General features: G+C 40.6%; 2 protein-coding genes across 3 annotated transcripts; one reads left to right on the forward strand and one right to left on the reverse strand.

Moving 5' to 3' along the window:
* Positions 1 to 1,020: 1,020 nt before the first annotated feature.
* Positions 1,021 to 13,204, forward strand: derl3 (derlin 3). Of its 2 annotated transcripts, none has more exons than XM_061730640.1 (6): positions 1,021 to 1,140; positions 4,460 to 4,525; positions 4,731 to 4,804; positions 4,928 to 5,021; positions 8,464 to 8,659; positions 9,094 to 9,188. In XM_061730640.1, the coding sequence occupies exons 1-6, from the start codon at positions 1,051 to 1,053 to the stop codon at positions 9,186 to 9,188; spliced, it is 615 nt and encodes a 204-aa protein (XP_061586624.1). In that variant the 5' UTR covers positions 1,021 to 1,050. The 2 variants fall into 2 exon arrangements, with proteins under 2 accessions (XP_061586624.1, XP_061586625.1); XM_061730641.1 differs by lacking the exon at positions 1,021 to 1,140 and adding an exon at positions 10,204 to 13,204 and having other exon boundaries at positions 4,491 to 4,525; positions 4,926 to 5,021; positions 9,094 to 9,184.
* Positions 13,119 to 24,960, reverse strand: smarcb1a (SWI/SNF related, matrix associated, actin dependent regulator of chromatin, subfamily b, member 1a). The gene is made up of 9 exons (XM_061730639.1): positions 24,805 to 24,960; positions 22,050 to 22,161; positions 21,579 to 21,708; positions 20,985 to 21,122; positions 17,587 to 17,714; positions 17,331 to 17,497; positions 17,035 to 17,225; positions 15,048 to 15,179; positions 13,119 to 13,522 (listed from the first exon to the last, which is right to left on the reverse strand). Exons 1-9 carry the CDS (start codon positions 24,886 to 24,888, stop codon positions 13,483 to 13,485), a joined length of 1,122 nt encoding a protein of 373 aa, XP_061586623.1. The 5' UTR covers positions 24,889 to 24,960; the 3' UTR covers positions 13,119 to 13,482.
* Positions 24,961 to 25,193: the final 233 nt, after the last annotated feature.

Here is a 25,193-nt window from a genome sequence, read left to right on the forward strand (position 1 = left end):
ACCTCACACTTTTTTTTTCGTCACTTTGTGTTTATTAGATTTTCTGTTTTTTTTAAAACTGCACATTTTTACCAGATCACAAAAATTATCTGTATATTCACCGTGCAACAAACAAACAAATAAAAATAAAAAGTAGAAAAACAAACATAAACTTGTGGGTTAGCACATTAATAATCTATCCAAAAAAAAGAAAAGAGGAAGAAAAAAAAAGAGGCCCGCATCCTTATGCTTTCTGTAGATAAAATGTCCACTTTTGCCATCTCTTCTCAAATAGCCCTTCCCTCAAACTCAGGATATGAGTCAGTCTTTCCATCGTCCATATTTCTTTAATAATATCCAGCCACTGTTTAAAAGTAGGCGATTCAGGTTTATACCAAGCTCTAGTGATGGTTTTCCTAGCAGCTGTAAGAAGTGTCTTAACCAACCAGTGATCCTCTGCCTGCACTACCGTTGCAATATGACACAAGTAAAAGACAGTACATGTTAATGGAATCTCATATCCAAGTACTTTTGTCAAAACTGAATGTACTTCTTTCCAGAAAAATTTCAATTTTTCACAATTCCAAAAAATATGTGCATGATGTGCATTTAAAGTACCACATTGACCTCACACTTTTAAGTAAATCTTAAGCTTAATTTTTTTGAGGAAAATTTGGGATGCAGACATCAGATCGTACAAAAAAGCAATTACCTCTGGCGAAAATAGTCTTTCTTGTTAAAATTATAACATAATGGATCAAAACATGAAGAAAAAAGACTTTTACTTGTGAATATAAAGTAACCCAAATGCTAATAGATCCTCATGTAACCTTCTTGTGTAATTAACTATTGATTTAATCTTAGTTTGTGTCAAAAATCCCATCAGTTTTTTTTTTTTCATTCTTTATTTCCTAGGAAACATCGATTGTAATAAAAAAAACATTATTTTCAGAGATAAAACAATAACTGCATTAACATCAACTCATGATTGGCTGACGCGGGGAGGGGGCGGGGCCGGGCTGGTCGCTCCGGTAAGCGATGGCTGGCAGTGATGCAGACGCAGCAGCCGCGATGGCGCACAGCTTCACGCAGGAGTACTTTCAGATCCCTGTGGTGACCCGAGCCTACACCACCGCCTGCGTCCTCACCACCGCTGCCGTGGTAAGAAAGCAAAACATAAACAGATAGTCCAGTTACAATTAATATCTAAACTCTCACCAGGTAGGAAAAGATTCAAAATCCGGCCACTACAATGTAAATTACTCTGTAATCATCCTGCTTTGTTTTGGAGATTATTTTGTTCTACTTAAAGTTCAGACATTTATTGTGTCAAAAGACTGAAAGGAGCTGATCTTCTTGAAGTAAAATCTGAATAAATTGAAAGGTAACGGCGTATTTTCAGCACCAAAAGAGAAACATGAAGGCAGGTGCGGTTTTTAAGCTGACTCCAATGAAAAACTGAAAACGGCTGGTGCGTCAGATCCAATGAAGCATGAGCACTAAAGTTACACATGTTCGGAAGTTAAAAGCTAAAAATAGTAGGGTTTTTAAGTAAATAATCCCTGAATGTTTTTGACCTGAAAACACATGATATGAAAGCAGTTGTAGTAAAGAACAGTTACAACATATGAAACATGTGCTGTTGTACAGGCTTGGACAGATTTGTTGGTATTATGTGTTGGTAGTCTATTAAAGAAAAGAAAAATCCACATTGGTGACTGAACTAATGTCAAACTGAAGTTATGATAGAACAATAATGGTGGGAATGGACCATGAAAGTTCTGGAAACAGATGAGTTTATACCCCCTAGAAAAGATGTAAAACAATGTTGCCATAGCAACGCGTTAAACTAAAGTGTCTCTTTTGAAAATGCCTGAGATGTCATGTACATCTTCAGTTATTCTGACCCTTTAAAGCAGGGGTGTCAAATGTGCGGGCCGTGGGCCGCATGCGGCCCGAGAGAGATTTTCTTGCGGCCCGCGAGAAGTTTCCAACGCAAAAAAACGAAATGTTAATTTACTAAAACGGAAGGCATAAATAATTGCCATGAATCGCAGCATATCCGATAATATATTTGTTCTACAAATCCATCGTTATTCCACAAAGAGATCAGTTTTCAACATTTTTTTAGTTTTCTAGAATGCATTTGCCGATTTTATTTCTTTGTAGACAGTCGTTTATTTTTATTAACTGACTACTATTATATATTTTCGCAGGAAAAATATCACTGCTAAAAAAGATGATAGAAGATATTTATTCCGAGAATTTCAGTTTTGAATACGAGGATAGTGACACAGTAAAACCGTTAAAAAAGAAGTGCTGACTTCTTCGGCACACTGGCGTAAATATCCGCGCCAATTTTTAAAAATAAATACACTTAATTGTACTGGAAAAATCTCTAAATCACAAAGAAACACTCTCGGATGTAATAAGAAAGATTTTGCTTTTAATTAAATTTCCTTTAAAAAAGCGAAATATAAAAAAAACATACTTGTTTCTGTTTATCTTTGTAAAATGATATTAAAAGTATCTTACATAATTTGAAAAAAAATGAGAAATTTCAAGAAAAGATCCCGAAGAAATATATTTTACATAATTAGAGTGTAAACAAAGTGCATATTTCCTTTAAAATTAACTAAACTGATGTTGGATTAGATAACAATAGTAAAAAATGTTTGCACCGTTTTTGTTATTTTGAGCGTGGCCCGCGAGAAAAAAGTTGGTCAAATCCGGCCCGCCAAGCAAAATGAGTTTGACACCCCTGGGGTTAAAGTCGTCCCTCTGCTGGTTGGTATCCTGGTGTCCACCGCGCCGAACGTGGACCAGAGAACAGAGGAGATAGTTGTCCGAGGAGATCCGAGAAGACATACTAGACCAGCATGTTAAAGGTGGAGACCAGAAGACAATCTCCGAGGACCTCCATGGACGTGGATGCAAGAGGAAACCTGATGACGAACGTAAGAGACAGATAATACAAATGGAAACCAAAGATCTGAGAATAAAGGTTCAGGGTGAACTCTGAGGTCCAGGTCCGTCAGTGTCAGATCACACCATCCATCACTGTTGGAACCGAGGTGGACGACCGTCCGAGGAGGACTCCACTGTTGAAAGAAAACCATAAAGGGGCCAGACTGGAATTTTAAATGCATATCAACAGGGCACAAAGCTTCTGGGAGAATGTCCCTTGGATGGATGAGACAAAACTCACATCATGCGACTTTTGGTCACATCAGCTTTATGTTTCACAGATGCAAAAACTGTGAGACACGGAGGAGGCTCGGTTATGTTCTGGAGCTGCTTCGCCGCGTCTTGAATCTGTGCAGGTTGGATGAAACAGCTGCAGGTCCTGCAAACATGCAGTTGTTCATGAGGAGTAGACCAAACTACCTGTATGCAGGTGCAGATGCCTTGTCCGTCAAGACTCCTCTCCCTGGCCCTGCCCCTTTTCAACCTTTCCCCGACCCTGCACCCCAACCTGGGACTTGATGATTGGGCTGGAGCTTCGGGAGCTGCGTGCTGGCCTGCGGTCCCCACCCCCGGTCATCCCGTTGCTGCTTCCACCTGCCTGCTGTGCTGTTGCCGTCCCTGACCCCCAGTCTGGCCCTCGGCAGGAGGGTCCCCCCTTATGAGCCTGGTCCTGCTCAAGGTTTCTTCCCTCCTAAAGGGGAGTTTTTCCTTGCCACTGTTTGGCTTAAGGCTTTTCTCCCACTAGGGGAGTTTTTACCTGCCATTGTTTATGTAATAATTGCTCTGGGGTTTATGTTCTGGGTCTCTGGAAAGCGTCTGGAGACAACTTTTGTTGTATTAGACGCTATATAAATAAAATTGAATTGAATTGAAAGAAGCTGGACTGTTGGTCTGAGACTTGCCGGCAAAAGCACTTCAGTTTGGTTTCCAGGGTTATCTAACCGGCCCTCATCTGTTGGCGCGTCCTCATTTTGAGGACCAGCTCCTCAAACATGCCTCAGTCTAAGGTTAGCTACCTCAGTGATGCTGGGTTGAGGATGGAGTTGTCTCACTGCTGAGAGGACATCACGTTGTTCAACCACCTCAATGTGCTCCGAGTCTGAATGTTCTCTTCTTCTTCATCGCTGCCATGGCAGTGCATCCAAACAGTGAACAGAATCACATGAACCAGCTTGGTTCCTTCAGTTTTCATTTCCTCCTGTTGTTGTTTTCTTCCTTTGTTCATCTTTGTTGTTGTCTTCTTTTAGTTTATTGGTAATTGGCAAACAGTCAGCGTGGCCCACTGCTGCCACCAACTGGTATGGACCGATAGTTTGTGAAGTCAGTGAATCCCACCGGGTCCAACACTTAAAAGCAAAACATATGAAATCACTTGAAAAATTAGCTTGTAAACTGTGAAAGCTGTTAAGTGTCAGTTAAGTGGTAAATAATAAATGCAGTTGAATTTTAAGATGAAATGAAATTTAAATACTGTTTTATGTCCCAGTTGATCCCAAGTGTTTGTTTGTTTAAGCAACTAGAGGTCATCACCCCGTTCCAGCTCAACTTTAACCCTGAACTCATCATCAGGAGATATCAGGTATGTGTTAAAAAAAAAAAAAAAAAAAAAATGTATAAAATGACTACATGCACATTATTTTTTGTTATGATTGTTTTGTGGCTCTAGTGGCCCTTTATTCAAGTTGCAGACAGGAAGGGGGTAGAGAGAGAGAATGCGGCCCAAGCAGATGTACATTTTTAAGGTGTATCATGATTTTGACAGTCTTTCTTTTCGTCTTTTTCAGCTATGGCGTTTGATAACCAGCTTCCTCTTCTTCGGTTCTCTGGGAGTCAGCTTTGTCTTCAACATCATCTTTCTGTATCTTTTACTGCAAACACAGATTCTCAGTTGATCAGTTAAAAACAAAAAAAAAATCAGATTTATGACGAATTGTAACGGCAGCTACAAAAAATGTGCAGCAAAGTCCTTAACTGAGGAGAGGTACCGATACTGCCGCATGCTTGAGGAGGACTGTTTCCGGGGAAGGACGGCAGATTTTGTTTTTATGTTCCTGTTCGGAGGAATCACCATAACTGTATCCTTTAATGCCTGAAGCATATTTGGACTGCTCACTGCCCATTTTAGTAGTTTATTGTGAATCGCCATCAGGGGGAGGGGTTATGCTGGGCTTGGAAGAGTTCATGTGAGGTGTATTTTTGTTTGTTTTCTTTGTTTTCTTTGGGGGAAGCACTGAATGGTGACGAAGGTGTGGGCTTGCTTTTGTAGTACAGTATCCTACAGATCTTTTAAAAGCGCTCACCAACACATTGTTTCAAAGGTTTCATCTGCTTAAAGTAAACTTGATGATTGACTAGGGATGAAAACCTAATTGGGTTATTACCTTAGTACCAACACGCTACAGGAAAAACAGTGATGTTGTCATCATTTTCAGTCTTTTTATGTTGTTTAACTGAAAATTATGACTAGATAACGTAGGGTGACTGATGTCCTGAATACGTGTGTCTTGTATACTGTACATGTGAGTTTTCTGTAGGCGTGACGGTGGGATTCAAAGTATAGGTGGGGCTGCAGCAAAGATTGGCTCCGACCCCTTTTCTCGGTTCCCGTGGTGACGGACAGGCGGGCAGATGAGGTCGGACAGGAATCCCCTTCAACTGTGATGTTTGCAGATAACATATTGATCTGTGGTGGGAACAGGTGGAGGTTAATCTGGAGAGGCAGAGGGATGAACTAGGAAGAAGAGGAATGAAAGTCAGTCATAGAGAGACGGGCGAGAGCTGACGGTGGAGGAACAAGGCAGAGAGGAAGATGGAAGAGGAGAGTTATGGATGTGGTGTGAGAGTAGAAAAGGAAGAGGACAGGGTCAGATGGAGGAGAAGGATTCACTGTGGTGACCCCCAAAGGGAAAAACCAAAAGCAGCAGAAGAAGAAATATAGCATGACTAAGTAGATCCCAAGTGTCACGGTATCTAAATAAAGAGCAGCTGCATGTTACTACAACAACAGCAGTTGACTGAGATGATGCATTCCTTTTTTTAAATTACCCTTTAAGGATGACAAAATACAATTAGTGGTCAGTTCCCAAGTATCTGAATCCCTGATAAACATCAAATTTGAGGGTTTAATCTGCCTTCTGAGGAGGGACTTTCTGGGTTAATGAGGAAGTTTACGGGCCAAAAGCATCTAAAAGCATGCAAAGCCAACTACTGTACAAGCAAGTCATCTTGTTTTGATGATGGTCAGCATCTTTGTTTCGCCAGAAGGTCTTGTTTACATTCCAGGTTAATGATACGGTCCCCACTTGTTTTTACCCCAGATGGGCTGTTGTTAAACGCTCAATCTGCAGTTTATGAGTTTATTTTGCTTGTTTTTCCTGAAGCTAGGCAGATATCAAGAAGAAAGGAGGCTGAAATATCTGCTGTTAACCCATTCTAGGATGAGCTGTTATGACGGGAATGTCTTTGGCTGGCTTTAATTATAAGATTTCAACAAAGATAATAGTGAGATTATAAAAAGACCATGCTCCTGGTTGGTTCACATGCAGAACTTCCTGTGGAGGTTGAAGCATCTCAGTAACCGTGGCTGAAACTGTCTTGATGACTAGAATAGATATATCGAAGCCAATTTCTTCCAGAAAAATAAAGGAATAAAATAATTGTGATAAAAATCATGACATCGGCTACTGCAGCAAATTTCCAGCCCTGATAGTCACAGATTGACCCCCACAAGCACATTTTCATCTATAAATGACTTAAAATTTTTATTAGCCAAATCATTTTAAATCTGAAAAAAACAAAAATGTCCACAGAAAAAAGGATTTCTTCTCTCTCTTAAATAACCATATTTCTAGAAAACCATCATACTCGTAGACACCACACATGTGCATGAATACACACCCACATACACGCCCACATATAAGAAGAAATCTGCAAAAATATTGATTTTGTTGTTTTGTTTTTGTACTGCTTTGTTTGTCTGTTTGTAAAATAAATAAATAAATAAAATAAACTTTTATAGGATAAAATATTTGGAAAAATGAAAAAAAATACATGAACTTCATACATTCATAATGATACAAAAAATATTATTTAAAAACTGGTAAAGACAAATTGGGATGTTTATCATTTAGATATATAATAAATACCTCAAATAAGGAAAAAAAGGAATTCTATCTATCTATCTATCTATCTATCTATCTATCTATCTATCTATCTATCTATCTATCTATCTATCTATCTATCTATCTATCTATCTATCTATCTATCTATCTATCTATCTATCTATCTATCTATCTATCTATCTATCTATTTATCTATCTATCTATCTATCTATCTATCTATCTATCTATCTATCTATCTATCTATCTATCTATCTATCTATCTATCTATCTATCTATCTATCTATCTATCTATCTATCTATCTATCTATCTATCTATCTATCTATCTATCTATCTATCTATCTATCTATCTATCTATCTATCTATCTATCTATCTATCTATCTATCCATCCATCCATAGTCTGCATAAAAAGAACTGGACAACTCACCACTGATGTCACCCGTAAGCTTTTAAAGCCCGTTTTTCTGGGACCTGCGTGGTGCCATCTTGACAGGATTCGACGCCGCCGGTTAATACAAAAATGGGCGAATAGGAGGAGTGAGCAAGGCTGGAATGGTCTACATGTCTACTTAACCTCATTCACCATAAACTTTCCTTTTTAGCCTAGCTTAGCTCATGCAAACGCATGATACTAGGGACCACGACAGAGGCCTCAGTGGAGCTTGTTGGGCGTTGACAAAGATAGGCAGCCAGCCATTGGTTAGCAATCCTTTTAATCAGTCTGGAGGAGTCCAGGTAACCCTCAACCTCAAACCTGCATCGTCTGTCGAGCAGCTCAGTTGAGGAGTTGGCTCATAATCATCTAAAAATCGGGGGTGTTTTTAATGCATGCAGTCATCATGGAAGTTTAATCTCTCGAGGATGCATTTCTTGAGGGAAGAAAAGTATTAAGCTATAACTGACAGCAGCAGTTCAGAGGTCAGAGGTCAGATGTTTAAGACATTACAAAGATAAATCAGAAGAGACAATCTGCCATCCTTCCAACAACATTTAAATCTCACCGACAGGAACTCGTCCGACCGGAGATCGTTGACCCGCATCGTCTACTGGGCAGAAATTCAGACAGATTCTTACGAAACAGGAGACGGGTCCCAGAGGACTCCCAGTCCGCCTTCAGACACAGTTTCCATAACAACCCAGAAAACGGCATCAAACACTGGAAAACAAGACATAACTACCAAAGCAACATTGATAAGAAACGCTCAAAAATCACACATTTTAACCAACTTAACCCCGCCCATCCCCAACACAGTTAAATTCCAGATATAGAAATACAGTAATCTAAAGCTTTTTAGTCTTTATCTTTAAAAACACCCATTAAACCTGGTGTATATGTGAATGATGCAACATGTGTGTCACGTCAAGCTAACGTATTCATCCTGAGAGAGCGCCTGCAGCTGTTCGGCCTGCTCGCAGACATCCTCTTCCTCGGCCAGGCCTTCATCGTCATGCTGGTGTACGTGTGGAGCAGGAGACACCCGCTCATGCGCATGAACTTCTTGGGTCTGCTGAACTTCCAGGCGCCGTTCCTCCCCTGGGTGCTGACGGGATTCTCGCTGCTGCTCGGCAACTCCGTCGTGGCCGACCTCCTGGGTGAGAAACCCAAAACCTCTCAACGGTTCACGGTGGGCTCCGATACCAGAACTAAGAAAGGCAGTATCCTGATTCTGTGAATACAAAAGGATCTCCACATCCATCTATTACTTTTGAATTGGCAGAATAGCCAACAGGGTGTTGTTAAGATGATTCCTCAGCTCAGTGTGCGTATGTAGCTATGTCCTAACGTCTGCGTGTACATCCTGAGAGAGCAACGGCGCTTCTGAGCGCAGGAAAATATATTTTGCAAGCACATGTATGTTAAAAATTTGAAAGGATTTTGGTCCGAGCAAAGAATACCTGAATCCGAGCAGACATCCTACCGATACTGACGTGAAATATCTGCAAACATGTGGTGTGTTACCGTAGTAACTGTCTGCTGTGAGTTTAGATGTCCGTGCATCAGAGTGACGGCTGTCTTCCCTGCTCAGGCATCGGCGTCGGACACATGTACTACTTCCTGGAGGACGAGTTTCCACACCGGGTGGGAGGAAGGAGACTGCTGATGACACCGGAGCTGCTGTAAGAACCACAACACACTGACCTCCGACGCATGAACTTTGAGACATTTGGAGAAACTTGGGCAGTAAACTAAAAGAAGCTGCACGTTTTTTTTCTCCCAAAAAAACTAATGAAACTGGCCTGGACCAAAACGGTGGACCCTCGACTTTACGTGCTGTTGTACAACCGTTCGAGTCGATCACTGCAATAACGTGAGCCGTGCAGCTCTCGGTGAGAGCAGGCAGGTGTTCTGGTCTCCAGATGTCTCAGGTCTCTCCACAAATGTTCTGCAACATTTAGATCTTTACCAACAAGCTCCAGTTTGGTCTCATCTGTGTCCCAGAAGCTTTGTGCATTTTTTGTCAGTGATGGTCTTGGAAGAGTAGAGTCCTCCTCGGTGGTCCACTCCATGTCCAACAGTGATGGACGGTTTGATCCAACACGAATGGACCTGGATCTCTCTGGAAGTTTTTCTGGGCTCTCTGGTTTCCATCCATATTGTCCATCTGTGGAAGTCAACAGTTTTCCTTGTGTGTCTGTGTCCAGGGAGGTTGTACGATCCTGAACTTGTGAATGAAATGTCCAACTGCCTGGAGACGGTCTTCTAGTCTCCACCTTTAACGTTCTGGTCCAGAAGGCCCTTCCTGAGCTCCTCAGACGACCAGCTCCTTTGCTGTCTCGGGTCCACGTTGGACCCCAGGACACCAAACCACAACTTTAACCCTTTAAATAGTCAGACTGGCTGAAGATCGAAGACACCTGAGATGTTCATGACAGGACACGCTTTAGTTCAACATTATTTCACATCTTTTTTAGGGGTACCGACTCATTTGTTGAGGCCAGTTTCATTAGGTTATTTAAATTATTCTATTGTCTTATTCTCTTTAGTCAATATTCACTCAATTGTTGTTTATTTTTACTTTACTGTCAGTTTCAGGTTATTTCATTGTGGATTTTTCTTTCTTTAATGGAACAGTATGAACACATTTGTCCACAAATAGTATGTTCCTATAAGGAAAGATGTTATTTGGTCTTTGCAGACGAGTTATATTTGACGGGCCGGGGGAGCCGGACTGCCGCCCCTGTCAGGAGGACGACCCGGCTGCAGATCTGCAGCAGGACAAGGAGCAACACCAGTGATGGAGAGGACCAAACCCAGGAGAAGTCACAAGCACGGCAAGACCATCAGACGATGGACGTTTGTGACGTAAAAACATTTCCCCTCCTACTCCAATTCCAACGACAGCAGCTCGCCTTCTCTGCTGCAAACAGAAACACGTGACGAAACCTGAACAGGAGCACCACTGATCCGGGATCTGCTCCAGGAACCAGGTTTAACATGTAATAAAGTGCCGATATGAAGCTGGTTATCATCTCCGTACGTCATGTGAGAGATGCAGCGTTGGCCCCGAACCTGCACATTTCTAACAAGTAACATCCGTCATGGCAGGAAACAACACTAGAAAAGAAGGATGTCGATGTGAGCGTGAAAAATAAGGAGTTTCATCAGCATCACTGCCTCAGCTAACCACCAGCACGCGAGTAAATAAGTCAGTTTACGTCTGCATGTCTTAGTCGGTTAATGTGCTGCAGTTGATGCCAACTGAAATTAAATTTAATACGATAAAGAAAGTTTGATTTTGTCAGGTCGTTTAAAATGCTCTTTACATAATAAACAAACATAAAAACGAATCAAAGCAGGTAGCGGACTGACTCTAAATATGGAAATTTTCTCTCTTCCAGTCTCTAAAAGGTTTTTTAAAAGATGCATTTTTTCATTTCAAATTATTATTATTTTTGTAAATAAAATGATAGAAGTATCTTAAAAGGGACCTGTTATGGCATCTAATACCTATTTTAAACAGGCCTTGAATGTCTTAAAAACAAGCTTTTGATTCTTTTTGCTAAATAAATTTGAAATTCAGCCTCTAAACCATCTGTCTTTATCTTCCCATTCTCTAACCTCATTATCTATGCAGGATTCTGAGTGGGTGGGGAGGCTATGATAATGAGGCTCTGTGCTGATTGGCTGCCTGAATGATGCGATACACCGCTAAGAAAAAATGGCGGCTGCTCCGGCCGGCGGAGTTAGTTGTGGCCGTGGTTTCACGCATCGGAGGCCAACCGATGTAAATCGTTTCTGTCGTTACGTAACGACGGGAGCAGAATCTGAACGGCTCGTAGAAGCCACATCACACTGGACGGCTCATCCGGGCGGCTGTACAGACACTGCAGAATTTGGTTGCTTTCCTCCTTCTCTGAGTTGGCAGGCTGAGGGGAGACCACTTTATATATGTTAAAGCAAGAAAAAACATGTTTTTCATAATAGGTCCCCTTTAAGGTATTTGTTCTGCTATTTGATGCAGTTTGATGCCGTCTAGCAGCCTGGCCAGCGGTACTCTGGTACCTCTACCAATCACTGACACGTCCACCGATACAGAACGTACCGAAGCAATCGTGACGGGTTGGGCTTTATGTCATGACTCATAAGGGAACTTGAGAGCCACTATTCAAAACAACTCTTATGAATAACAAGTTTTTAAGCAAACTGGACTCAGTCTTCGTATCAGAGAGGAGTACACGGTAACACTTGTACACACTATAAGAAATTATTACTTTATATATAATATTTAGTAGAGAACGACTCTATGTTGGATCTAAATCTTCAAAACTCAAGTTTCAGGGTCGGTCCGTCTCAGACCTCATGAATATTTCTTATGAAATTGCTTCTTGTGAGTCGGACAGAAAGGTTTGATTTGAAAAAGAAACTCCTCCCACTGATGAATCCAAATCTTTTAAACATAATTCCTGAGGCAGCTGATTGATTAGGAAGAAGTGTGTATATACGCTGCATAAATCATGCACCCTGCTAAGGAGTGAAACTGAACCTGCTTTTCCTGCCTCTGTGTCCGGTGTCTGGTCGCCGCAGCCTCACAGAGCTGTGAACGGCCTGAAAAGCCACCAGCTGCATCTGCACACGCTGCACTTTCACCAACTGCCTTTGTGTGCCCAGCACTGGGATCAAATGGAAACTGCTTAGCACAACAACCCGCAAACAGGTCTCTGAGGGACCCCCGGCAACAAAACACGCATGAAAGGACGGGTGGGTGTGTGTGGTGGTGGGGGTCACAAAGTTGTGGCCTTGAATTCTCTCATCAGGTGTAGAGTATATCTGCTGTGTGACAGAAAACCCCACTTGTCCTTTAAATCGAGCGTTGATCCACACAAACTAAGAGCTTGGCAGACATTTAACCTGAACTCTGTCGAAAGTGGTGACACAAAGCCAAGTTTTTTACTGCTGCCATGTAAAGAGAAACCGTCACTCCAAGTAAAATTTATTTGGCCGTTCCTAAACATCTGAAAAAACCAAGTAGGTTTCAGATTTCATGCTGGTGTCTATCAACAGCTGGACGAATCTCTCATTTGGAAGCTTCAAGCAAAAAAGACAAAGAAAGAAAACAGTGAAAACTGAGCTATACTTTTATATATAATATTTTTTTTATAACTTTTATCTTTCTTCACTTTTTTCAATGTCAGTTGAAAATTGTGCAAATTGCGCGTATCTGGCTGGTAGAAGTTAACATCCATCCTGCTGCAAACATGAACATCTCTTTTCTGTCGTTGAAACATTTAATCATGAACATTAACTTCATGCTTTCAAAGGATCTCAGAAGTGTGAAAAATGATGCGTTTTCAATTTATCATCAAGCGAGAAACAACTGTTCAATCTAAAGTTGCATTCTTCACCGCTGCAGCAAAGAAAACCATTTCTGCATCTCACCAGCTTCATAAGGCACCGTCAGGCAGTACAACTTCCAGCCGTCCGGACGGACAGACGTTCAGCAGCTGATCGCTTCAAACATGAACGTTAAGGCCTTAAACGTAACATGAGCTGTGTCAGAAGTGCTTCATTAATCTCTTTCAAATGATGCAAAATAAAAGCAAAAACAGCAAATCAAGTTCTTTCATATTTTTTTTTATTTTGTAAGAATTATTAAAATGTACAAAAAGACAACAAATACAACACAATATATTATCTGAGATTGGTGTGTGTGTTTTTTCTCCCTCTGTGGTTGGATAAAGAGTCAGTGGTCAAAGAGAGCAGCTTGTCCACGCTGAGGGTCGGGAGGGAAACACGGAGGAGGGTTTTCTAACGGGGCCTTCGACGAACAGAATATTCATGATTTAAAAAAAAAACAACAGGAACTTGGCTGATTGAGTTCCCGGCGGAGCGGAGAGGACGTCCAGCGCGGGATGGAGGAACTTCCATCTGCAGAATACCTCGGGATTTCCTTTAGGGGGCACCGATGCTGCGTCGTCTACCACGCTGGTGCCGTGTTCGCCAGCCGCCTCATTCGCCTGCGGAGCAAACAGGAAGTGAGCGTTTACAACCTCTCTGCCGAGAGAAGTGTGGCTGCAGTCTGCAGGCAGACGGAGCTCCGATCTCGGACGGAGACACGCGACCTCCACTCAGCTGTGCGTCCTTGTCCTGATGATGGCCTAACCGAGAGGGAGGCGCCCCCTCATCCACCCCCCATATCTTTATTTATAAAGCCCCAAAGATCAAGTTGATATTATTATCTTCTAGGGGTGTAACAATATATCGTGCCACGAAATTTCGCGATACAAAAACGTCACAATACGTGTCGTGGAGGTGACAAAGTGTATCGCGATATTGGGTTATTAATATTAATCTATGGTGTTGACTAGTAACGCGCATCTGACCACGCGTGACGACCGCGCCTCGACCCACAGACCAAAATCTTACTCCGCTCAGAAGAAACTAGTACCACTTTGCGGTCCCGATCACGGGACTCTTTTAGGGTTTTGAGCTCTGAACCTTTAAGTCTGGTGTAGAGTTAAGCCTTACCATATTAAATTAAACCCTTTTCGGGTCGTGAGTAGGATAAACACGGGGACAACTTCTGCGTGAGTTCGAGTGTACTTTAATGTCCCTCAACAGTGTAGGATTTTAGATCATCAACAACAGCAGCTAGTGCCGTACTGTGGCGTATCACTCCGCCCAATCTAAAACATACTAAGCACTACAGATAAACTGACTAGTGTCATTATAGTCCCTGATTTACATCAGAATATAAATATATTTATAAAATAATGAACCGTGAATTACCAAAATAACCTACTTAACAAAAATAAATCTCCTCTTACACTTATAAGGTGAGGATGAATCAATCTTTTTTATGATGTAAAATTGTATGCATTTATTTCTTTTATTCTTTTATTATTATTTATTTAATTTTAGTTGTTAAATTTCTGGAAAAGAAAAAAGTCAAATCATACATGAGAGAAACTATTCAGTTTGTGGCAAAATATTTTTACTTGTATGAAACTGAAGATGCATAATGCAAACCTGACAATTACTTTTAGTTCAGTTTGTGGAAAATGGTTGGCCTGGCTTTCTCTTTAAAACTTAAACAGTTATAAAGCATTTCAAACTGTAACAATAGGGCAAACGCACAGTATTGTTTTGTATTTTGTGTCTTTCAAATAAAAGACCATTTTTTCCAGTCATATGTTCCTCATTCAAGGTTGTTAAAAAAATACTGCTATAATATCGTATCGTTATCGTGACCTCAATATCGTGTATCGTACCGTATCGTGAGATTAGTGTATCGTTACACCCCTATTATCTTCAGTGTTTACCCAAAACAACTTGAATAGTTCCTTAAACCCTGATCAAAGACCGTAGCCTCTGTACACGGGGCTCTCACTCAACAAGCGAGCATCCTGGCGCCCCGCGGCAGACTGATCTTTGAAAATGACGGAAGCGTCCCTGACGCTAACTGGGCTCCGTGGCTCGTTCGGTGAAGATCTGCAGTAAAACCAAACCACATCTGGAGTGAAGCCTTCAGCAGATACCCACCTTGTGTTTCTGTCCTGGTCTCTGATCTTCTTCTCCATCTCTGCGTCTGTCAGGGTCTCCAGCAGGGGGCACCACTGGTCAGCATCACCTGTGTTTCGAATGGCTATTTCCACCGTGGGCAGAGGGTTCTCGCTGCAGAACACCAGAAAACGACAACAAACACCTTAGTCTGACTGAGCTTCATGACAACGAATGCTTCCAGCTCAGTTTCCTTCAACGTCAACTGAAGAAGAACCAAGTGACTAGTAGTTCTCTACTCTGAGAAGCGTAGTTGCCAGACTAGAGGGGTACTTGAAGCTTTGGAGGTGGACACCTGCCATCGTTTCTGTTACAGATCCAGAATAATTCACATTTGTAGTTTCTATTTTGTTGCGTTCATGAGCTGCATAAAGTAGAAACTCAACGTAACAGAGCCCAACGCGTCGTCGTTTTTCTGCCAGCGAGTTGTTGCTGTGGATGCTCGCTGGCAGACGGGACTCAATTTTTACCCATTTGTCAACTTTTCAACCCCGTTCAGCGTGACTCAACTTTAAAATATCTGTTAAGAAAACATTTGCTTCATGATGAAACTTTAAAATATCTGTTAAGAAAACATTTGCTTCATGATGAAACAAGCAACGAAACACAAATCCAAACCCAGACAGAAATAATGTCTGACCCAGACAGTATTTCTGTCTGGGTCAGACATTTCATGACCCTGAGAAAGAAGAAGGAAAGGTCAGAGCAACGAACACGCAGAGAGACCTCATTTAACCCAGTTCAACTACAGCCTCAAAAACAGACGGGAGGTGGAGGACGCTGCACTCAGATATTCATTCATTTCTACGTTGGAAGAACACCTCAGCCCGGCTTAAATTAATGTTGAACTGCCACCTGGAAGCATGCAGTTACAGATAACCCGAAAAAGCACAAAGATAATTAAGAGGACGCTGGTTTCCTGAGCTGTACAAGAGTCTGACGACATACAAGGTGATATAAAGAGGAAAGCCTTGCTCTGGTGTAAACCTCAAAGCAACTTGGGCCTCACAGGTATATTCAAAAAATGTTTTTCCTCTGTATACAGTTTGGTGAGTCTCTGCTTCTGTGCCAGCAAGCTGTCAAACTGCTCCTGACTCATCCTGAAGTGCATCTCAAAACAGACGATCTACGTCACAACCCGGCTTTAAACTGAAGAACCAGGTCATCAACTGGTTTCAGGGCATTTCAATCAATCGAAGGCTCAGTGCAACAATATTAATGCACCTTTATATCCCTAATAGCAAGAAGTTTTGAATTCCTATTAAAGATTTGTGACAAAGATTTGCTGTTATAGCCATCACTGCCCTTAAAAGCCTACTTAAAAGCTAAATTTTACATTTAATGTTCATTTCAAGGTAATAATGAATTGAACCTGATAATTGAATTGCACCTGATGCAAACAGACACCTTTTGCAAAAACTCCTGTGTCACAAGAAAGTTTTTATACTCACATAACAATTAGGTAATTAGGTAATTCCTATGGAGATTTGAAAAGGAATAGTTTGCAAAAGTGCAACAGAAACAGATCTTTTGATGACCACAGGCCACGCGTTTGTTTCTCCGTAAGAGCTGGCTCCCTGGGACGCGATGCGGCAGCTGCAACGGGACGAGTTATCGCCACATAAAACTCAGAGGATGCAGATTAATCTATCGCTCTTCCTTGAAACCGCAGACAACATCACTGGTGTTGGAGGTCAAACCTCACAGCTTTATGCGTCTCTTCAGCTCTGACGAGTGTCAGCTCTTGCACAAGAGGTGGTTATATCAAACATAACCACAAAACATCATGCACTTATTTACACAGGGTTAGGTCACACCCACTTGACACAAACACCAATCCATCATAACAACACACAACACTCATCACAGTCATCTGTACTTCGTTGTCTGTGATTTATGTCCTCTGTTTCTTAAAAACAGGCCGCAGCTCGTTGCTGCTTCTCTCAAATGGGAGTTTGTGAGCAAGTACCTGAAGGCGTACGTCCTCTGGTGCCAGCTCAGCTGACCGCGGATGCTGTAGGCGATGGTGGTGACGAACTCTCCGCCCAGGCCCAGCTCGGAGCAAAGCTTCAGGGCAAACTTCTCTGGAGAGTTCTCCCTCTCGGACATGTCCCACTCAAACTGGTCCACCAGGGAAATGTTCCCCACGTGGATGTTCAACTGGAAGGCGTTGAATCAGAGGAGAAATCTTGGTGAATGAGTTGACCACAGCGCAGGCACAAACACTGGACGTGAGGACACTTGAGGATGGCGGTGGAGCGTCACCTTGATGATCACCCTCTGGTCCGTCTGCTCCTCCAGGATGCTGTCCGTCGGGTACGACTCGATCTGCTGTCGTATGGCAGAAGCGATGGCAGGGACGAAGGCCAGCGGGTTCAGGTCCAGGTCGTCACACAGGATTTCTGAGAACATCTCAGGCGTCATAAGCTTCTCTGTTGAAAAGAAGACGAAAACAACGTTAGAAGACTTTGATTCAGTCCACAGTTACAGACCGAGTGAAAGTGACAGTGGATGAGGTTACCGTTCATGTTCCAGGTGAAAGCATCTCTGAGTTTCTGACCCTCGATCTCCATGTCCAGACGGATCGGAACGAGAACTTCAGTTTGAGTTGCATTTTCATGGATTACTGCTGGATCGTGGTCATCAAAGCTGAGCAAGAAAAAAAACATACAAACTTGGTTGCAACACGAGAGAACTCAACAGGTATTAAAGGTGTGGAGGTCAAATCACTTTTACTACAGAGGTCTCCTCTCTTGTTGTTTTTTTAATCCAGATCTGCAAATGTAAACGCTCTGAACATACAACCAAACTTAGGACTGATCACGGGCCCATTTCACAAAGCGGGTTTTCTTGAAACGCTGAGTATGTTGAACCTGAACTCAGAGAAACTGGGTTTTTCCATTTCACAAAGTGAGGTTACTTAACCCCGAGCAAGACGGTTCAGTTGAGCCGGTTTCAGAAAGCGAGGTAACTCATACTCTGAGTGTGTTACAACAGTAACTGACTCTGGAGTAAACCTGGTTAAGAGCAGCTTACCTCAACATACACGTAGTTACTTTCTAGTAATGAAGCATTACTTTCTAGTAATGAAGCACCCCATGAAGCATTTTAACTAGAAAATCGATCATAAAACTGGCATTTTAAAGACGTCTGAATGATAACACGTCGCATTCTCGTTACAAAGTATATTAAGGATCTGAATAGATAGTTTAATAACATCAAATTAGCCCCACGTGTACTTGTGATCCCTGATGGTTCTTTAAAAGCGTTCATCTTTTTCCGGTTTGGTCACAGTTCGTTGACATGATTTTATCCTTCTGCGCATCACAAATATCAGTATGTCCATGCTTCACACAAAATACGTTTGGTTATTAGTTTTGTGAGCCACTATTTATTTGCAAATGTAATTTTTCTTAATAACGACTGGCTCATTGGAGAATCAGCAACATTTAAAAGAAAATATTATTAATTGTTTAAAACGTCTCCTGTTAAGGATTTATTAGTGTGCCAGGATGTGTTAACTGCATCCATATTCCCATACACCGTGTCCACACTGCATGCGATGCGAGCGAGCGTCAGCGTCAAAAACAGTTCCATTGCTTTATTTTTTATTTGCACCGTCTACACTGGTTGCGAGCGACGCGGCGTGACGCGGCGCGCCGTTTTGAGCTGGACTTTTGTTGCACGCCCTGCTTCTATTTTCTTCCTGTCGCTCGCTTTGAAAGCCGGTTGAAAGTTGAAAAAAAAGTTGAAAGCGCTGTAGGAAAAGCAATACAAGAACCTCAATAAAGTGGCAGCTGGCTGTAGGGAGATCGCCAAGGAGCTGGAAGGTTCTGCTAAAATAATAAGATATAATAAGAATCTTATCTTAATCTTATTAGGGTTTAATTTGTGCCGGATCCAACAAGATCTGGTACCTATTTGATCATTTCTCGTGTCCTCTGCTTTTTCCCCACATCCCAGTAATGATCTGACATGCTGACATGTTTGCAGCATTAACACCACGAACACGCCAGTCACTCCAGCTGTTCGCTGTTTGATTGCGTCACCACACGCCGTTATTTTGTTCGTTTTTTTCCCCACTTTGGTCGGACGTTAGACCTGCTTCTATTTTGTTCCTGCCGCCTGCGTTGAAAGTCGGTTGAAAGCGCTGTAGGAAACAGTCATGGATGAGGAACTGCTGATCCAGTTAGTTGAAATGAGAAGTTATCTCTATGATTCCTCTTCATTTCACTACAAAAACCTCAATAAAGTGGCAGCTGGCTGGAGGGAGATGGACAGGGAGCTGGCAAAGGGAGCGCACGGGCGGTTGGTGGGGCGAATAAAAGGCGAGTCTCGGGCGGGTGAATAAAGGCAGATTTATGGTTCCGCGTAAAATCGACGGCGTAGCCTACGGCGTAGGGTACGCGGCGACGCGTACCGTTCGGTGAGTGCGCCGCGTACCCTACGCCATAAGGTCTGCGTTGGTGTAACGCGGAACCATAAATCAGCCTTTTAAAAGGCGAGTCTCCGCTGTCAATCAAAAGAACTTGGTAGAACGTGGGGCCGATAACGCGTTCAGTGTGGACAGAGCGCGTCCGATGCCACGCAGTGCGGCGCGACAGTCGGACGCTCGCGTGCAGTTAAGACAAGCTGTAAGCTCCTTGATTAATTTTATCTTTTCATTCTCCAAAATGTTTTTAAAGTGAATACAACAGAGCCTGTAATGTTTGAATGAAACATGTTTTATATGTCATCTTCAACTCCGTCCATGTTCTGCTTCGCCCCCACGATTACATCTACATGACGATGAATATTGAGAACCAACAACTCAGAGTTTGTTGAACCTCCTTTGTGAAAGAAGCTTCTGTTGTGATGTAGACTAAGCAAAGAGCTTCTTCTACACACCGCATAACTCAACCTATTTTCTGTACATAACATTCTATACTTTTGTGTACTTTTTAAAGCCATTTTATTGATCAATATTCAAATGACTTGACATTAGTAATAAAAAATAAATACAAAAAATAGAACACTAATTGGTCGGTTAAAATCCAACCCCCAACCATAACAAATATCTATCTATCTATCTATCTATCTATCTATCTATCTATCTATCTATCTATCTATCTATCTATCTATCTATCTATCTATCTATCTATTCAAACTGGGGTGATATCTGCAGCAGCACAGTTATGGTTAAATGGTTAAATTGGGGTTTGTGAGTTTGTTGTGTTGCTCTAAGGTGTTTGAAGTTTTATTTATTTATCTTGGGAGATGCTGAGAAAAATATAATTTGTTCTTCTTTTTATGGCTGTATGTTGTAAGGTGAAAACGATTTCAGCCGAGTTTCAATTTCTTGCTGCTCAGTCGGGTCTTCTGATCAGACTGATAAGTCCTGTTCAGGATTAACTGGGTTATAAATCAGTTTTCCAAACATTTGTTATGCTCTTAATGGCAGTTATTAAAACCTAGACAACACAGAAAAACAGATGTGTTTCCAGCTGGATGCTCACTCATCCATCCCATGCAGACTCTCAACTTGTCCACAAACACAGTTCAGTTGCCCCAGCAACCACTAAGACCAAACCCCGTTCTTGTTTCTGTACACTTCTTAATTCAGTTCAACTAACACATCAAATTGCGTCATGACAGATGCGGTTATCCTTAAAGTTCAATATTGACAAATATGTTACTTATTCACAACTATTTGCTGCATTTTACGTGTTATTAAACAAAAAGTTACTGTTTATAAAGAAAGTTCATACTGCTCCAGCCTATGAATGTTGACTAATTCTTTATATGTACTGTCGTTTTATCCATCTTATCTGGTTGTAAGACCATGGAAGATGAGTCCTATGTTCCTTGCTCCTATTATTCTATTTCACATAAGGAAAGGTAAATAAACCGGGAGGAACCGCCTCAGCCGGCGCTGCTCACCACAGAGGGAAGGTCCTCTTCTTGTCTCGGCCCATTCGGCTGCGGTTGATGATGGTGGAGCAGGGCACCGCGTCCAGGTGGTGAGAACTGTTGGGCAGCGTGGGAACCCACTGACTGTTCCTCTTCGCCTTCTGTTCCCTGATAACAGAGCAAGACAAAAAGACTTGTTCTTCACCTTTTCCCCACTGGATCCATACATTGTTCCAGCACAGCCTTGAATGCTGCACATGTTCATGAGAAGTTAACAGAATTAACAAACATCTTTAAGATGTTTTGTTGTTGCACTTCCTTTTGCGCTGCAGTTCTTTAAGATGCTTTTCATTTTCTAATGAAAAGTGGAATGTTCAAATCAATATCATTAAATGACTGAGGACGAATAGTTTTAATAATATATTTTTTCCTTTTTTAAGTCATTTATGGATTAATGGACCTACATACAATCTCTTGAGGCATCACTTTGTTAGACAATATCTATGCATAACAGTCTTATTATTCAGACGACATAAAGAGTTGCTCATCCAAAGAATGTAAAATCCCATTATTTTTAGTTACTTTGCACTCAGACATCCTGTTTAAAACAGTGTTTGAGGCTACCTGAGGTAGGCGGGGGGTTCAGTGCTGATGGAGATAGCTTTGTACTTCTCATCGTTTCCCTCAAGGATCTCCTCCACCTCTGACGCCTTCAGCAGCGTCACACTGGTGGCCAGCTGAGTGTAACCATGATCTAAGATGACATGAAAGAGTCAAAACAACACAGGAGCAGCAACTGATGGTGTGAATGTGTGCAGGGCAGGTCGACTGCTCAACCAAACCGAATCACTTTATCACATCCTCATAAAAACAGGCATGCTTTAAGTGAAGAGAAGTAGCTTCCTTGTTTCAAGACCAAATGCAAAATATCCTATTTTACTAATAAATGTAGTTATTTTCACCGATCAGATTTTCTTACTGTTAATTACTTAGGACATTAACAGTTTTTATGTCACAGGAAAAAGGTTTGATGTGGATGAAAAGCTGAGCCAAGCCCCACCCAGCTGCAGTCAGCCAGTGCTGCACTCTACTGACCGTGTGATGAGTCCACAATTTTCTTCCGCTCTTCTACCGATGCCAGTTTTCTCCATAGTGACGGGTACCGTTTATAGAGCGAGCCTCTGAACATACGGAGGTAGTTTCCCACCTGAACAAACAAAAGAGAACCAAACAACATGAAGACCACAGACCCTTTAAACCAACACATTTCTAATGGTAAATGAGCCAATTCTGACTGATTTTGTTAAAATGTCTTATTAATCCTGTAGTTGTTTTAATTTACTAGCTTTTCAGGTAATCAGATATAAAAAAATACTAAAATTTTTACAGATTACTTTTTTCTCCCACTGCTTGTGGTCAATTCTTTCAGTCATCTTCAGTCCAAATAATAAAATAACAATTATTGAATTATTTAAATCCTTTAAAATGCCAATTTGATTTCATGTCACTGTTTTTCTGAAAAACAACCAAAAATAAAACAAGTTAGTTTCCATATAATAGTACATGTTGGTGGGTTGTTTTTTTGTTTGTTTAAAAAAACAACCCATATTTAGTACACCAAAGATTAATAACATTGATTTTGATCAATAATATTTACTTCTATTGTTATACTACTATACTTATATTACTTTAAGGCCATTGTTTTTAAGTTCTGGAAGTCTTAAAAAAATACTTTTCTCTGGTCTTATCACCATAATAATATCTTAGTACATAGCTGTAAACCTCTGGAATAATCTTCCAGTCTTGGTCCGAGAGGCGGACACGCTCTCTACCTTTAAGAGTAGGTTTAAAACCTTCCTCTATGAAAAATCCTATGTTTAAAGTGAGCTAGCCTGATGTTACTGTGTTTTCTGGATGTTCTGCTGTTTTTCTGTTTCTCCGATGCTGATGTTTTCTGATGCTTGTGTTTTATTTTATAATGTGTGATATCTGATCACTTTTATCACTGATGCTGATCTTTTTTTGATGCTCATGTTGTACATTTTCTCTTTTCATTTTACATTTGCTCTTTTATCCACCAATCACCACAACCAATTCCTTGTGTGTGTTTAACAAACTTGGCAATAAACCTATTTCTGATTCTATCAATTATTTTATGATGTGCTATATCTGATCACTTATCTGTTTTTTGTGTTGTGAAACATTATGAGATGATCTTTGTTATGATCTGACGCTATACAAATAAATTAAATTGAAATTATACATTATGCATACAATATGTGTACAATATATACATACAAAATACATTCATACTGCACCTCTGTACATATATCTACTTATTATACTATCATAAACGGCAAATGTATGACTTTCTGGTTAGATGCAGTCTGAATTTCGTTGCCTTGTAACTTTGATATTGATCATTGAAAAAGATGTGCATTTCAGTGTATGGTACAACACTCTGGAACAATCTTGATGAAAGTGTGAAGGTCTGCAAGAACATCAGGCTATTCAAACGCTGCTATAAGCAGATTCTCATACGGAACTACCAACATTTGATGTTATAATGACCATGATTTTTTATTTTATTTTTTTTCATTGTCTTTTTTTCTTCTGTGCATGATGCTTTTCTTTCTTTTTTAGCTACTTTTATTATGGTGATTGTTTTGTTTTTTTCATTGACTTTCTTCTCTACTGTGCTTAATGCCTTTTGTTTTAGCTACTTTTATTATTGACTCACTTGTCTTTTAATTACTTTTATATTGACATACTTTTATATGTCAAAAAGAAGGGTATATACTGTATATATGTATTATTGTTGTTATTATTATTATTGTTATTGCTATTATTATTCTTTTATATATCGGATATTCTTATATTGCAAGAAGGGGCCGGACTAGATAAGCATTTGCTTCTTCCTGTCCCTTCTTGAACAAAACTGGTTGTGCTTCATTATTGTTGTTGATGCATGGTGTGTTTTTTTTTTATTGTTTTGTTCAAAATGAATAAAGATGAATGAATGAATTCAATTTAAATTATCTCATCAATCCAGAAATGTAACCTTATTGTCTGTAGGGGAAGTAGTTTGTGCAATCTTTGTGTTTGGAACTTTGTGTTAACTAAAAACTGTCACAAACATGCTTTTTGGAAGCTGTGGCTTTAATATGCTTTTAAAAAAAAGGGGCTTAAAACGTTCCTGTTCAGGCTTTCCCTGGTATTTTTTTAGATGTTTTTATTATTTTTATGCTTTTTTACTTCTGGTCTTTTATGTGTCTTGATTTTTTTCCCTTGTTTATGTTAGCACTTTGAGATTATTCATGAAAAGTGCTCTACAAATAAAATGTATTATTATTAAAAAACAAACAAGGGTTTTGAAATAAATTAATTTGACATTTCAACACATTTCATGAAGTAAGAATCATTTAGAAACGTAACTCTTCTGTTGCACTTAATACACAACGACTGAACACACTGACCTGTGCTGTTGAGACAAATGAAGGAATAATTAAACGAACTTGTTGATTTAAAAGATTAAAAACATCTTTGTTTGAATGAATAATTAGCTCAGCTAGCCTGCTAACGGCTAACTGCATCATAAACGACTAAAAACACTTCAGGGAGAAGAGTTTATAAATGCTTAGAGTTTCAATTATTTAATTCGTCATGTTGTGCTTCAGATCACTGTGTTTTTTTAGTTTTTTTGGTAACAAACAACTAAATTAAGAAGCACTTAAGCAGCTAAGCAGCTAAGCTAAAAGCTAACGATTAACGAACCGGCTGTCAACTTTAATCGCTTCACTTCAAGGGGAATGTAAAAAATAAAAATTAAAGAGTTTTAAGTGTTACTTACTTCTGAACCTATCATATAAAAGTCTCCATCCTCCTCGAGCTGAAATTTGACCGGTTTTTGTCCAAAAGTCTTGCTAAGCGCCATACTGACCCACGACAAAGCTCACAGCCGCCGCGCATGCGCACGCAGTGGGCTCCTACATTTCCCAGAATGCTTTGCCCCAACAGCACTCTAAATATAAATATGTACTTCAATCCTACAGCAACAGTTGGTCTTCACAGCTTTTAAGATGAGGACATTTCATATTTAAAGGGTTCGTTATTTTTGTCTTTAAAAAAAAAAAGAAAAAAACAAAAACAAACTTGCGGCTTTCTTCTTCTTCGAGTTTTAAGTCTGTAGACTAGAATCTACTGCCACCTAGGGGATTGTCCTAAAACCTCCGGTTTTGG

This window comes from Cololabis saira, chromosome 9 (genome assembly GCF_033807715.1).
Source record: "Cololabis saira isolate AMF1-May2022 chromosome 9, fColSai1.1, whole genome shotgun sequence".
In the NCBI taxonomy this organism is placed as follows: Eukaryota; Metazoa; Chordata; class Actinopteri; order Beloniformes; family Belonidae; genus Cololabis; species Cololabis saira.

What these genes read in the sequence shown, in the direction of transcription:
- derl3 (XM_061730640.1), top strand. Translation starts at nt 1,051, where the DNA reads ATGGCGCACAGCTTCACGCAGGAGTACTTTCAGATCCCTGTGGTGACC. An exon ending in TCCTCACCACCGCTGCCGTG is followed by an intron (nt 1,141 to 4,459) that starts GTAAGAAAGCAA and finishes TGTTTGTTTAAG; the next exon opens with CAACTAGAGGTCATCACCCC. An exon ending in TCATCATCAGGAGATATCAG is followed by an intron (nt 4,526 to 4,730) that starts GTATGTGTTAAA and finishes CGTCTTTTTCAG; the next exon opens with CTATGGCGTTTGATAACCAG.
- smarcb1a (XM_061730639.1), bottom strand. Translation starts at nt 24,888, where the DNA reads ATGGCGCTTAGCAAGACTTTTGGACAAAAACCGGTCAAATTTCAGCTC. An exon ending in ACCAGAGGGTGATCATCAAG is followed by an intron (nt 17,226 to 17,330) that starts GTGACGCTCCAC and finishes AACGCCTTCCAG; the next exon opens with TTGAACATCCACGTGGGGAA. An exon ending in CAGAGGACGTACGCCTTCAG is followed by an intron (nt 15,180 to 17,034) that starts GTACTTGCTCAC and finishes GGTGTTCTGCAG; the next exon opens with CGAGAACCCTCTGCCCACGG.